Source organism: Microtus pennsylvanicus, chromosome 12 (assembly GCF_037038515.1).
Source record: "Microtus pennsylvanicus isolate mMicPen1 chromosome 12, mMicPen1.hap1, whole genome shotgun sequence".
Lineage (NCBI taxonomy): Eukaryota > Metazoa > Chordata > Mammalia > Rodentia > Cricetidae > Microtus > Microtus pennsylvanicus.
In genome coordinates, this window is record NC_134590.1 from 66,356,137 (window position 1) to 66,370,816 (window position 14,680).

The 14,680-nt window shown below is 47.0% G+C and overlaps 1 protein-coding gene across 2 annotated transcripts in view; it reads left to right on the plus strand.

Annotated features, from left to right (window-relative positions):
• The window catches only part of Ap1b1 (adaptor related protein complex 1 subunit beta 1), a 54,341-nt gene extending 50,021 nt beyond the window's left edge, over positions 1-4,320 (plus strand). For both annotated transcript variants that reach the window (XM_075944177.1, XM_075944178.1), the window contains 5 exons: positions 803-932; positions 1,193-1,277; positions 1,863-1,949; positions 2,039-2,193; positions 3,470-4,320. In XM_075944177.1, coding sequence (XP_075800292.1) covers positions 803-932; positions 1,193-1,277; positions 1,863-1,949; positions 2,039-2,193; positions 3,470-3,544 — 532 coding nt within the window. In that variant the 3' untranslated portion in view covers positions 3,545-4,320. The remainder of the gene's footprint in view (positions 1-802; positions 933-1,192; positions 1,278-1,862; positions 1,950-2,038; positions 2,194-3,469) is intronic.
• The last annotated feature ends 10,360 nt before the right edge of the window (positions 4,321-14,680 follow it).

Sequence of the window (14,680 nt, forward strand, 5' to 3'; positions counted from 1 at the left end):
CCTTTTATGCCATGGCCATGGGCTATAGAGTGATGGTCTCCACAGAGCTGCCTGATAGTCCAGCAGGGCAGACTCCTCCTTATGCCCCAGGTCACAGAGCTGACATTGGAGTCACTCCCACCGAGCCTGGAGTGCAGAGCCACCACACAGGTCTACGTTCCTCTGGATTCTAGGCAAGCCTGAGTAGAGAGCATAGTGTCATTTCTCAGCAGTGCATTCACCTCGTAGGAGCCAGGAGATGGGTGTGAGCCAGTCCTTCATTTAGGTTCAGTGTCCTCATCAGGAAGAAGGAATTGGGTCTTTGCCAGTATGGAAATTGGCCTGTTGCCATATGCTGCCCTGGACATGCTGAATGCTCCCCTCCGTACCACTGTGACTTGCCTTCCAGAAGTGATAGTGAAATCTGGTCATTGCTGGGCGTGGTCAGATCCCTCTTAAATTAGGAGTCTTAGTAATAAATACCTAGGCTGTCAAGAAGCGGGAAGTCCAGGCCGCTGGTATTGTGTAAGGTCCTTAAGGAAGGGGTAGGGATATGTCACCTTGACCTGTCAGGATCCAGCACAGGGAGAAATGACAGCAGAGATTACCCTGCCTTAACCAGACTAGGGTGTGTAGTACTAGCCCCAGATTCTTACCTCCTGTCCACATGGCCAGTGGACAAGGGGTGGTCATGAGCTTGGGGAAAGCTTACTTGATGAAGGAGCTCTTTGCCCATCACCTCTCTCCCCACTCCAGAGCCAACCTATTCCATGTCAGCACCCGCTCCCCTACCACCCCTGTGGGGGCTTCTCTCTTCCTTCAGCTTTGGCTTGGCTCCTGCTGCACCACTCCAAGTACACGCCCCACTCAGTCCCAACCAAACTGTGGAGCTCTCCCTGCCTCTCAACACAGTGGGCTCAGTCATGAAGATGGAGCCTCTGAACAACCTTCAGGTGTGTCCCCACAGGGCCAGCACCCTGCTTCTGCTCAGTTAGGTCCTGGGATGGTTGCTAGCCATATCTGTAAAAGGCCTGATAGAGAACTGTGCTCTTGGACGCAGATGGAACCTGGGCTAGGGGACAAAGGGCATGGCTACAAGGGATGGTTTATGAGAAAGCCTGTTAGGACACCCTACTTGGGGCTTCAGAGGCGGTATAAGCCCAGGAATCAGGGTATCAAGCCTTGGGGACTGACTGGGGACCCTCATGCCTAGGTGGCTGTGAAGAACAACATTGATGTCTTCTACTTCAGCACCTTGTACCCACTGCATGTCCTCTTTGTGGAGGACGGGAAGATGGGTGAGTTGCGAAGGGCCCTGGGGATTTGTGCAAAGGACTGCAGCTAGGGAACCTGGGAAGGCTAGTGCTTGCAATAAGGATTAACAAGACAGCTTTGCCTTAATGGTGGACTCTTCAGCAGATCCTAGGGGTCCTGACTCTGGCTTGCAGGTGGCCTGTGCCACCTCACTTGAGCCCTGCTGCTCACCCTTCAGCTTGTCCCATGGACTGCAGAGAACCAGGTCGGTCACCATACCTGGTGTCTATCTCCTCAGTGCTGGGGCCAGAACCCTGAGAGGGAAGACTGCAGGGAAGGCCAGCCTGGGCTGTGTGGCACCTCCTCATCCTTGCCACAGAGCCATGTCTAAAGAGCAGGCTGCACAGAGGGGGAAGAAGATGCGGTCAGATGTAGGGTAAGGGAGAGGAGAGGCAGGAAGCAGAGGGCATTCGAGAACAGGCCTGTGTCCTTTGAGCTGAAGCAGATAGAACTGTGGAGGAGCCAGTGCCTTCACTCAGCTTCCAGGTGGCACATTGGAGACCAGACCCATTTCCTGTCATGTGATGCTGGGGCCACAGTTTATCAGGGTCCATCTCTCACCCCTGCAGACCGGCAGATGTTCCTGGCCACGTGGAAAGACATTCCCAATGAGAATGAAGCACAGTTCCAAATCAGAGACTGCCCACTCAACACAGGTGAGGCCTCCCCTGCCCCCCCTCATTCCACTCATCCTCTCCCCTGTACCCACTGAGTGTGGGCCTTCCATGGCCATCTGATCCTGCAGAGACTGCAAGCAACAAGCTGCAAAGCAGTAACATCTTCACCGTGGCCAAGAGGAATGTGGAGGGCCAGGACATGCTCTACCAGTCTCTGAAGTTGACCAATGGCATCTGGGTGCTGGCAGAGCTACGCATCCAACCAGGCAACCCCAACTTCACGGTGAGAGCCCCTGGACCTCCCTGCCCTGACAGTGATGGGCGTCACTGTGCCAAGGTCTCTTTGAGTCTGCTGTGAGAGTTGGTTCTTTGAACTTGCCCTGCTTCCGTATGAGTGCCTGGCCAGGGCACACTGATTCTCAGCAGCCCATACTTCTGACCTTAAGTCAGAGCTCTCGGAGGACACCTTCAGGGCGGTCTGGGTATTCTGTAAACCCCACTGCTGTTCCAAGGCCCAGAGTCAAGGCTTTGCTTCCCCCAGGCAGTCTTGCCTGGTAGGTGTGGCCCTGTAGTTGCACCTCCCAATCCTGGTGACCTTGGTGCTGGTGTGTGGGCTGTGACCTTAGCTGAGGTGGTGGTAATTTACATCTCCCTCTTGATTGCTGCACGTCCACCTTCCCTGCTGGTGCCATGGTACAGGACTTGGAGGTTAGCAGATTGCTTCTCTCTTCTTCTGCCCCACCTTCATCCTTCCTAGCAGTATTGCGCATGCCTCATCTCCTGGTCTGACCCCAGTGTATTCTGCTTCCCTCTGTAACTTGGCCTTGCTTAAACACAATGCTATGCTCACAAGGCCCAGCAGATGTGATGGTGGCCACCGATACCAGGACTTTCCAACCACTTCCATGTGCATTGTATGTGGAGCCCTTAAAAGGAGGCCCACGGACCCCTCTGTGGCTACTGCTGCTGAATTACAGAATTCTACTTGCCACTCCTTCCTAATTGCAGCCTCAGACAGATCTGATGCTCTCAAGTGGAAGGGTGGGCTGGCTGGCTTCCATCCCCTCTGCCCAGAGTCTCAAGACTAAGACCTCAACCAGTACTGAGGTGCTCTTACATAAACCTGCTTCCTGTGCAGGAGCCAGAGCAAGCCCCGTACACCTTGCAGTCCCCAGCAGAGACCTGCTCTCTCTTAACCCTGCCCACCAGGATTGCCTGTCAGAACTGCTTCTGATCTAGACCTCCAGTGGTTGGAGGTCCAGAATGGGGGGTGGGATCTGGGTACTCCTGACAGCTCGTGAATCATGCCTGACAGTGGCTCTGGTGGCAGAACTGACAGCAGGTGTGGGGGTTGCAAGAATATTTGGTTCCCACCCAGCTGACTGTTATGGCCACCCCCTCTGCTTTAGCTCACATCTGTCCCGCTCTGAGCTGCCACCCTGCCATGCATGCACGCACATATACAAGCTCACTTTTCCATCTGGTGCCAGTTCTCTCTTCCATCCTTTTACTGAAGAGCCCCAGGGATAAGTTCTTTCCCTGCCCTCCTCTTCCTGCAGCTGTCCCTGAAGTGCCGAGCACCAGAGGTGTCCCAGCATGTGTACCAGGCCTACGAGACTATCCTCAAGAACTGAAGTCCCTCCAGCATCCACCCCAGCCTTCTGCCAGCCCTACCGTGGAGCCCTTGTGGGTGGCAGTACCTCCTCCTTTCTTTGGGGAAAGGCCAGGTGGGCTCCTGACCACCCAGGAGGCTTCTCTGATCCTGAGGACCCGGAGCAGGGCCCTGCCCCCTCCTGGAGTGAGGTCTCTGTGAATCTCCAGTGGCTGGTTTCCATTGCTGCTCATGTGGGATCAAAGGGAACGGAGCCAGCATAGCAGCAGAAGCTGGACAGGAGGCCACAGGGTGCTCTTCCTTCTCCCTTTGCCTGGGGGTGAGCATGGAACTCCCCTTGGAGTCCCAGCTCCTGATCCCTGCTCTGTCTCCCCACTGAGCCTGTTCTGGGTAGAGTATGGGTGCCAATATTACTGCTCTGTCACAGCCTTGGGACTCTGGTGGGGCCAGATGTGGTGATGGGCAGAGATGGGCCCAGAGGAGCAACCTGGGCCGGCACCATCCACCCCATGCTCACCAGCTGGTGCTCTGTGACTGCCTGCGTGGTCCAGAGCCGTCTGGAGTTCTCTTCCCTCGTGCCCTGGAGGATGGTCACTGCCTACAAAACATTCCTTGGTGTCCCCTCTGTGAGTCCAGGGTTCTTAGAACAGAAAAAGGGTGAAAGCTGGAACATGTGGCAGTGGAAATGCTTTCAGTGTGGGGCTCCCGTGGGTTCTCTGGCACCCCAGTCTCAGTGTGTCTAACAGTGGTAGGTTTTCCTGTCGCTGCTGTTTGATAATAAAGATTCTGCTTTTGGCAGTCATGCACACTTCTTTCCCTCCACAAAGAAAGACCAGCCTGAGAAACTGCTTCTGGGTGGCTGGGGATAGCGTCTGATCCCTGCAGTAATTATATCTACTACGTATAAATAGAAACTATATATTGTATGTTTACTCTTATTTTCAAAGAGAGAAAACGAATAAAATTGATGACATCAAGTGTGTCCCTGGCCAGTATGTCAGGTTGTAAGGCTTTTCTGGGCAAGGGTCCTGGGCTGAAGCCATACACCTGACTGTGGTCCCTGCCCTAATTCTCCTTCCCTTCATTCTACCCTCCTGTGGCCTGCTGGTGACCCTGCCATCTTCCTGCCATTGGTGCTACGTCCCGCCTCGCTGATGCTAGAGACTGTGTATGCTTCATTCCAGGGAAGGGCTTTCAGTCCCAGTCCGAGTTCCCTCTTTTGTGCTACCTTGAAGCAGTGGGGATGACTGGGGGCGGGGAGCAGGGGAGGATGGGCAGTGTTGCCTGTCTTCTCCCAAGGGAGAGAGCACCCAGAAGAGCACTTACAAGAGACCAAAGAAACAATAGCCCAAGGAATATGTGCTCCTTGCAGGAAGTTCTACCACCCAAGAATAACAGCACCTCAGCATTGTTAATCTCTTACTCCCCTTTGTGAGGGGAAGAGCTTCCTGTTGCCTGCTTCCATGAGGTAATGTTGGTGGATTCAACCTTGTGGTGGTCTTGTGCAGTTTAGGACAGTAATAGTCAGTCACATCATGCTGAACAGGGTTCCCCAGTTACCCAACCCTTTTTTCAGCGCTTATGTTTTTCCCCAGCCCCTTTTTGAGAATGGGCATTGTGCCAGTAGACCCAAACAACAGTCATTTATTCTTTAGCCAGTTATGAGTCTCTGCTGTAAGCATTGCCCATTTCAAAAAGCAGCTTCCCTGACCAAGGCCTACAGCTAGGACTTCCGCAGCACAGACGTTTAGAACAGACTGAGGGCTCCCTGCTGGGGAGCAGGCCTTCAGTCCAGTTAGCAACAGGTGTGCGACCGTTGTATCTCCAGCACATCTTGCCTGGAAGACTGGCGTTGGCATGCTGCCTGTGTACAGTTGAGAAGGACCACTGCTAGCCATTTGTAGCCTGCAATGCACCTGGTGCCGTGAAAGCCAGCTAACGGGAGGAACCTTCCAGCCCAGCCCTTTCCAGACTTACCAGGCCCCACAACATAGCTTGTGATGTCTTCAGCAATAAGGACTGACATCCAGCTCTAGTTATGATTTGTAAGGCATCGGGGGTCCCTGGCCATCAGCTACTAGAAAGAGAACTTTTCTCTGTATAACAGCTTCCAGCTATCCTGGAACTCTCTATGTAGACCAGGCTAGCCTCAGACTCCTCTGCCTCCCAAGTGCTGGTATTGAAGGTGTATGCCACCAACACCTGGCTTGTTTTTACATTTATAAACAGTCTGTTATAGAGTTTTCTGTCACCTTATTGGGTATTATCAGCACCTTGACCACAAAATTCCTGTGAGCTCTCCAGCTGTGCCTGGACCCTCGTAACTTATTTTCATCCTAGGAAGTTATTTCAGGGGCTGCTCTAATTTGTAAGAGACTCGGAGGTTAACATATAATCAAACTTTTTTTTTTGGACACGATATCAATAACTTTATTTTTGGTTTTGGTTTTTCGAGACAGGGTTTCATTTTAAAAAAAATATTTTATTTATTTATTATGTATACAATATTCTGTCTGTGTGTATGTCTGCAGGCCAGAAGAGGGCACCAGGCCCCATTACAGATGGTTGTGAGCCACCATGTGGTTGCTGGGAATTGAACTCAGGACCTTTGGAAGAGCAGGCAGTGCTGTCTCTCCAGCCCAACAGGGTTTCTCTGTAGCTTTTGGAGCCTGTCCTGGAACTAGCTCTTGTAGACCAGGCTGGCCTTGAACTTATAGAGATCCATCTGCCTCTGTCTCCTGAGTGCTGGAATTAAAGGCATGCACTACCACTGTCTTTAACAGTTACCACTAATAACTTTTTATTTTATTTTATTTTGGTTTTTCAAGACAGGGTTTCTCTGTGGTTTTGGAGCCTGTCCTGGAACTAGCTCTTGTAGACCAGGCTGGTCTCGAACTCACTGAGATCCGCCTGCCTCTGCCTCCCGAGTGCTGGGATTAAAGGCGTGCGCCACCACCGCCCGGCTCACTAATAACTCTTTAATAGTTTTTTTTTTGTATGCAATATATTCTGATCATGGTTTCCGCTCCTTCATCTCCCACATCTTTCCCACCTACCCAACCCCATGCATTCTTTCTCTCTGTAGAAAGCAAACAGGCAAATTAAAAAATGACCATAGAAAAGAAAAAGGGATTGGAGAGATGGCTCTGCGGTTAAGAGCATTGGGTGCTCTTCCAGAGGAACTGAGTTCAATTCCCAGCACTCATTGTCTGTAACTCTAGTTCAAGGGATCTGACACCATCATAGATAGACATACATGTGCAAGCAAAACACCAATGCACATAAGATAAATATAAGTTATCTTTTAAAAAAAAGGAGCATGAATATATGCAAGCACATGGATCAGAAACCATACTGTGTAAGCAAAAGATCAGTGAGGTCAGAAATTCCCAGACAAGGGGCTGGAGAGTTGGCTCAGTGGTTAAGAGCATTGCCTGCTCTTCCTAAGGTCCTGAGTTCTATTCCCAGCAACCACATGGTGGCTCACAACCATCTGTAGAGAGGTCTGGCGCCCTCTTCTGGCCTTCAGGCATACAAATAGAATATTGTATACATAATAAATAAATAAATATTTTTAAAAAAAAAAGAAAAAAGAAATTCCCAGACAAAACATTGAGACAAAAAAAAAAAAAAAAACTCCAAAACACCACTGAGTTCATTTTGAGTTGGCTGTCTACTACAGGACATGGGGCCTGCCCTTAAATGTGGTTTGTGTACCCTGTGAGACTCCACTGGGGAAAGTTTTCCTTTGCAAGTGGTTGTCAGTTGGAGATAACTTCTTGGTTAGGGATGGATCTCGTGTTCCCTTCCCACTCTTCAGTGCAGACCCTGTACATGTTGCCACAGTCTGAGTTCATATGTAGGTTACTCCTGTTGTGGCTAGAAGGCATTGTTTCCTTGGTGTCTTCCATCCCTACTGGCTCTTAAGCCTTCCTACCTCCTCTTCTGTAAAGTTCCCTGAGCCCCGAAGGGAGGAATTTAATGGAGACATCCCAGTTAGGACTGGGTGTTCCAAGGTCTCATTCTCTGCAGTGTCCAGCTGTGGATCTCAGCTTGTTCCCATCTACTGCAGATGGAAGCGTCTCTAATGGTGCCTGAAGCACATCACTGCAGCAGTTGGGAGTCATTTTATTGCTACATTCCTTCAGCAGAACAGTAGTGTTTGGTCTTCCCCTACATCCATGGATACCTAGTTCCAGGTTCTTGACCTCCCCAGCAGCGTCAGCATGTGTTCCATCTCGTGGAGTGAGACTTAAATCCAGTCAGGTAGTGGTTGGTTACTCCCACAACCTGTGTGCCACTATTGTACCAGTGTATCATGGAGACAGGTCACCATTGTAGAGGGAAGGGTTTATAGCTGGTAGCATGCAGCATACCTCCCAGGACTATGAACACTGTTGATTAGGGGTGAAGGTTCAAGTTAGGCACCAGCTCAACTCCCCCCAAAAGTGGACAATCAGGTACGTAGGCACTGTCTTCAGCAACAGAACCTTAGCATCAGTTTGTAAACAGTAGCCTTGGCTGAAGGCTGAGTTGGCTGGGGTTTCCATGGGACCCTTTGGCCAATAACCCAATTATATGTAACACATTCCTAGCACTGGAGTTTTCATTGGTGGCGAGAGATGTCTAGTTGAGGCTTTGTTTCCCTGCTAATTGGTGATTTCATTTAGGTTTGTTTTGTTTTTTAAAACAGGGTTTCATTGTGTAGCCCTGGCTGTCCTGTAACTCATTCCATAGACCAGGCTGATCTTGAATTCACAGACATTCACCTGCCTCTGCCTCTGTGCCCTGGCTTAGATTTCTTTGGGGTGTGTGTGTGTGTGTGGGTGTGTGTGTGTGTGTGTGTACATATATATGTATTTATTTATATATGTATATATATATAAAGAATCTTCTACTGTAGCTGGTTTCTATATGCCCTCTCAAATGTCCCTTAGTTTTAGCTGTCCTCCCCTTATTCCCACTTTCCCTCCCTCTGTTCAATCCTTCTGTTCCAGAACCCCCCATAAATCTCTCCATAAATATATATTCTATTTCTCCTTGCCCAGGAGATTATTCCCTCCACCCTAGTCTTTATACCTAACTTCTGAGGTTATACAGAGTGTGGCAATGTCCATTGAAGGCTTAAAAATGAACATTCACATACATACACATATTTGTCTCCACCCAAAATGATTTTTTCTAGCTTCATCCATTTTCCTGAGGATTTCGTGTTTTTTTAACAACTAAGTAATATTCCATTGTGTAAATGTACCACATTCATCTGTTGTTGGTGGTGTGTGTGTGTGTGTGTATGTATGTGTGTATATGTAGCTTTGGAGCCTGTCCTGGAACTAGCTCTTGTAGACCAGGCTGGCCTCAAACTCACAAAGATCCGCCTGCCTCTGCCTCCCTAGTGCTGGGATTAAAGGCCGGCGCCACCACCGCCCAGCTCACATTCATCTGTTGGAAATCTAGGCTATTCCCAACTTCTGGCTATTGTGAATAAAGCAGCAACGAACAGGTTGAGCAGATGTCTCTGTAGCAGGATGTGGAGTTATTTGGGTATCTGTCCAGGAGTAGAATAGCAGGATCTTGAGGTAGATCTATCCCACCTTTCTGAGGAATCTTCTCACTGATTTCCATGGCGGCTAAACAAAGTTTCACTCCCACCAGCAGTAGATGAGTGTTCCCCTTACTCTACATTCTTACCAGTATGAGTTTTCAATTTGTTTTATTGATCTTTGCCAATATGATGTGTTAAAATGAAATGTCAAAGAAGTTTTGATTTGCATATCCTTGATGATTAAGAATGTTGAACATTTCTTTAAGTGTTTCTCAGACATTTTTTTGTTTCATCTTTTGAAAAGTCTCTGTTTAGCTCTGTACCCCATTTTTTAAAAAATTGGATTGTTTTCTTTTTCTTTTTTTTTTGATTTTTTTTTCGAGACAGGGTTTCTCTGTGGCTTTGGAGCCTGCCCTGGAACTAGCTCTTGTAGACCAGGCTGGCCTCGAACTCACAGAGATCTGCCTGCCTCTGCCTCCCGAGTTCTGGGAATTGGGTTGTTTTCTTGATGTCCACTTTTTTGGTTTTTTTTTTTTTTAGTTCTTTATATACTGTAGATATTAACCCAACACTGATGTATAGTTGGTAAAGATCTTTGCCCATTCTTTAGCCTGCCACTTGCCCTAATGACTATCCTTTGCAGTACAGGAACTTTTCAGTTTCATGAGGTCCCATTTAGTAATTGTTGTTTTAGTGCCTGAACTATTGGCATTCTATTCAGGAAGTCTTTTCCTACTGCCATGAGTTCAGTATTATTCCCCATCTCCTTTTCTACCAGATTCAAGGTATCTGACCTTACGTTGAGATCCATACTCTCTATTCGAGTGAGTTTTGTGCAGGGTGACAATTATGACTCTATTTGCATTCTTGCACATGTAGCCATCCAGTCTAACCACGCCATTTGTTAAAGATGCTCTCTTTTTTCCCCAGTGGTCCACAGGTATGTGGATGTATGTCTGGATCTTCAGTTTGATTGCATTGATCAATGTGTCTGTTTTTCTGTCAATACCATGTTGTTTTTACTATTGTAGCTCTGTAGTACAATTTGAGATCGGAGTGGTGATACCTCCAGCAATTCTTTTATTATTCAGGAGTGTTTTAGATATCTGGGGTTTTTTATGTTTCCCTATGACGCTGATCATTGTCCTTTTGATTTTTGTAAAGAATTGTGTTGGAGTTTTGTTGGGAATTGTGTTGAATTCTATCTATCCATGAGCACGAGTGGTCTTCCATCTTTTGATATCTTTTTAATTTCTTCAATATCTTAAAGTTTTTATTATGACTTTCACTTGCTTGATTAGAGTTTCCCCAAGATATTTTTGAGGCTATTATGAAAGATGTTTCCCTAATGTTTTCTCAGTCCCTTTGTCATTTTATATAGAAAGGCTACTGATTTTTGTGTGTTAATTTTGTATCATGCTACTTTGCTGAAGGTGTTGGAGTTTCCTAGTGGAGTTTTAGGTTTATTTATGTATACTACCATATCATCTACAAATGAAGATACTTTGACTTCTTCCTTTCCTGTTAGTTTTTTTTGTTGTTATTGTTTTTGTTTTGTTTAAGTTTGTTTTGGTTTTTCAAGACAGGGTTTCTCTGTGTTTGCTATCCTGGGACTTGCCTTGAAGACCAGACTAGCCTTGAACTCAGAGATCTTCCTGTTTCTGCTTCCCCAGTGTTGGGATCAGAGGTGTGCACCACCACCACCCAGCTCTTCCTTTCCTATTCATATTCTCCTGATCTCCTTCAGTTGTCTTTTTGATCTAGCTAAGACTTAAAAGTACTGTGCTGAATAGGTATTCAGAGTGTGAAAATCCTTGGCTTGTTCCTGATGTTAGTGGAAATGCTTTGAGTTTCTCTGTTTATGTTGGGTGTGGACTAGCTGTAAGTTGCTTCTGTTATGTTGAAGTATATCTCTATATCCCAGGACTTCTATCATAAAGGGTATTGGATTTTGTCAAAGACCTTCTTTTCTGCATCTGATGATATGACCATATGTTTGTTGTTTGTGTGGTAGATTACATTTATTGGTTTATGTATGTTAACCATCCCTGAAATTCTGAGATGACGCCTATTTGATCATGGTGGATGTTCTTTTTAAAGTGTTCTTGGATTTGGTTTACAAGTATTTTATTGAGAATTTTTCCATTTTTGTGCATAAGGGAAATTGGTTTTTAATTTTCTTTCTTAGTTGGACCTTTGTGTGCTTTAGGTAGCAGAATAATTGTGGCCTATTAAAAAGAATTGGGCATTGTTCCTTCTGTTTCTATTTTGAGGAATAATTTGAAGTGTACTGATGCCAATTCTTCTTTGGAGGTCTGGTAGAGTTCTGTGCTTTTCTTAGTTGGGAGACATTTAATTACTGCCTCTGTTTCACTTGGGGATTATGGGTCTGTTTAAATTGCTTATCTGGTTTTGATTTAACTTTAGCAGGTAGTATCCTCATGATTCTATGGTTTACTTTAGTGTCTGCTGTGATGTCTCCTTTTCATCTCTTAATTTTTTTTTTTTGGTTTTTCGAGACAGGGTTTCTCTGTGGCTTTTGGAGCCTGTCCTAGAACTAGCTCTGTAGACCAGGCTGGTCTCGAACTCACAGAGATCCACCTGCCTCTGCCTCCCGAGTGCTGGGATTAAAGGCGTGCGCCACCATCGCCCGGCTATCTCTTAATTTTCTTAATTTTTATTTCCAGTCTTTTTGTTAATTTGGCTTAAGATTTATCAGTCTTACTGGTTTTTCTCAAAGAACCAACTCTTGTTTCATTCTTTGTCATTTTTGTTTCTATTTTATTGATTTCCTGCCAGCTACTCTACTTGCCTTTTGAGTGTTTTTTTTTTCCTAGAGCTTTCTGATGTGCTACTAAGTTGCTAGTACAAGATAGATTTCTCCAATTTTTTACATAGGCACTTAGTGCTATGAACTTGCCTCTTAGAACTGCCTTCAAAGTGTCCCATAGGTTTGGGTATGTTGTATTTTCATTTTCGTTCAATTCTAAAAACTTTTAAATTTCTGTCTTAGCCGGGCGGTGGTGGCGCACGCCTTTAATCCTAGCACTTGGGAGGCAGAGGCAGGTGGATCTCTGTGAGTTCGAGACCAGCCTGGTCTACAAGAGCTAGTTCCAGGACAGGCTCCAAAACCATAGGGAAACCCTGTCTCGAAAAACCAAAAAAAATAAAAAAATAAAAATAAATAAATTTCTGTCTTATCAGTGATGGTGGCACACACCTTTAATCCCAGCACTTGGGAGGCAGAGGCAGGCAGATCTCTGAGTTCAAAGCCAGGTTGGTCAACATTGTGTGTTCAAGGACAGCCAGGGCTACACAGAGAAACCCTGTCTCAAAGAAAAAAAATAATAATCTGTCTTGTTCCATTCTCCATTCAGTAGTGAGTCATTCAATTTCCATGAATTTGTAATATTTCTGTTGATATTCAGCTTTAATCTGTGCTGGTCAGATATGATGCAGTGTTTTTTCAACTTTCTTGTATCTGTTGAGGATTACTCTGTGTCCAGGTGTACTGGCTGGTTTTGTGTGTCAACTTGACACAAGCTAGAGTCCTCAGAGGAACGAGCCTCAGCAGAGGGCATGCCTCCATGAGATCCAGCTGTAAGGCATTTTCTCATTTAGTGATCAAGAGGGGAGGGACCAGCTCATGGTGGGTGGTGCCATCCCTGGGCCGCTGGCCCTGAGTTCTATGAAAACCTGAGCAAGTGAGGATGTATTTCAGCTGTGTCTGTGCATGGCTGCTGCTGCCTCACTGACCACTCCTGGAACTCTTTCCACCCCAGCATCCTTTCTTCCAGAGAGCAGTGCGCACAGCTTCTCATCCCTAAGACATGGCATTCTCCTGCACTGCTCCTTTGCCCAGCTGAGAAGACAGATTTTTAAAGCTTCCTTTTTCCACTTCTTCCTTCTGAACTTTATCTTGACACAGTCTTGGCCCGTTTGCTTTCAAGTGGCCCAAACAAGCCCATTTGCTGCTTTTTGCCCCATCCCTTCCCAGTTCCTTTAGCACTTTATGAACATGACTTACCTGTCAGTCTAAATCACTCAGAGCCTCTTTTACCAAGACCATGAGGCACTGTGGGGCTCAGCAAAGCCACTGAAGCCTCCTGCTAGTCCAAAGTTCCTGCTGAATCCACTGGGCTCTTCTGTGTTCACAGTCTTGCCAGACCGGATACCCCCACTATCAGAAGACAGCTTGCACATGGCTGCTTCCTTCAGTAATGCCTGTCCTTCCTCTCTTGTCCTCCAGCCCTGGATATTCTTGGAGACCTCAGCTGGAAATAGGCTGACTGAGTAAACCTAATGTCTGTATAAACCAGTCCTTCAGGGGCTGCTCTCCCTCCAGTAAATCCCTCAGCTCGTATAGTCTCCATCTTGAGAATGAATGAGCAGGCGCAGCAATCAATGCCCTGCATCCCCATGTCCCATGGCCTCTAGTCAGACAGAGGTTCATTTCTTGTCTAAAACTTTCCAGTATTTGGCAAATAGAGGCCAGAGGATCTGAAGTTCAAGGTTAACCTCAGCTATGCAGCAAGTTGGAGGCCACCCTGAACTCCATGAAACCCTTTGTCAGAAAATAACTGGGCTGGAGAGATGGCTTAGTGGTTGAGAACACTGGCTGTTCTCCCAGAAGAACCAGGTTTGATTCCCAGCACCCACATGGCAGCTCACAACTGTAATTCCAATCCCAGAGCTATGATCCCCTCTTCTGGCTTCTGTGAGCACCAGGCAAGTGTGTAGTACACAGACAAACATGCAGACAAAGCATCCATACACCTAAGACACAGTTTTAGAAAATTCAAAGTGATGGCTTAGTGCTCGAGGGTGCTGCATAGGACTCCCCTTTGGTTCCCAGCGCGTACATTAGGCAGCTCCCAACTCCAAAGGGTGTGACACCTGATTCTGTGGACACCTGCATTCAGGGACACATTCCCACACAGAGACACCTAATTAAAAAATAAATAAATAAAAACAACCAACAAAAACTGTAATTCAAAGAGTTCAAAGGCAAATGTGTTCCCAGTTCTTGTGCTTTTCTGTGCAGGACCATTATCAAGGACTCTGCATGCTGAATCGTGGGTTTTATTTCTTCCGCTTTCAGTCAGACCTGAAGAGTCCTAACACGCCTACCTCTCCTCACTGTCCGGTTCTTCCCGTGGGTCTAAGCGTTTGGATACCAGGAAGTGCTCTTAAGCACAGATTAATTTGTGCTACCCAGGCACACACACAAGCCGCAACAACTGGACAAACCCATCTCACCCTCGCCACCCCCTCCTGCCAATTTAGATAGCGGTGTGGGGACAGCACCTTCATTGTCACGCCTCCCTTAGACAGGCACGTTGAGTAGAGTTGAACCTCCAGCGCCTATCTTGTCACCCACTGCACACACCAGAGCCAGCACAGCCTGCTCACAGTCCCATATCCTTTGCCTGACTTTTGTCAACAGCTTAGGAGGGGCATCCCTGAATTCATGTCTTGGACCCCATTCATAAAAGAGGAATAGCAAACTGAAGACAACAGCCACCATAGGAGACTCTCTCTCTATGGACACTCCATCTTCAAACGGAGCAGCCTCAGTGGGTGTCTTATCGCCTACCGCAGGAACAGCGTAGC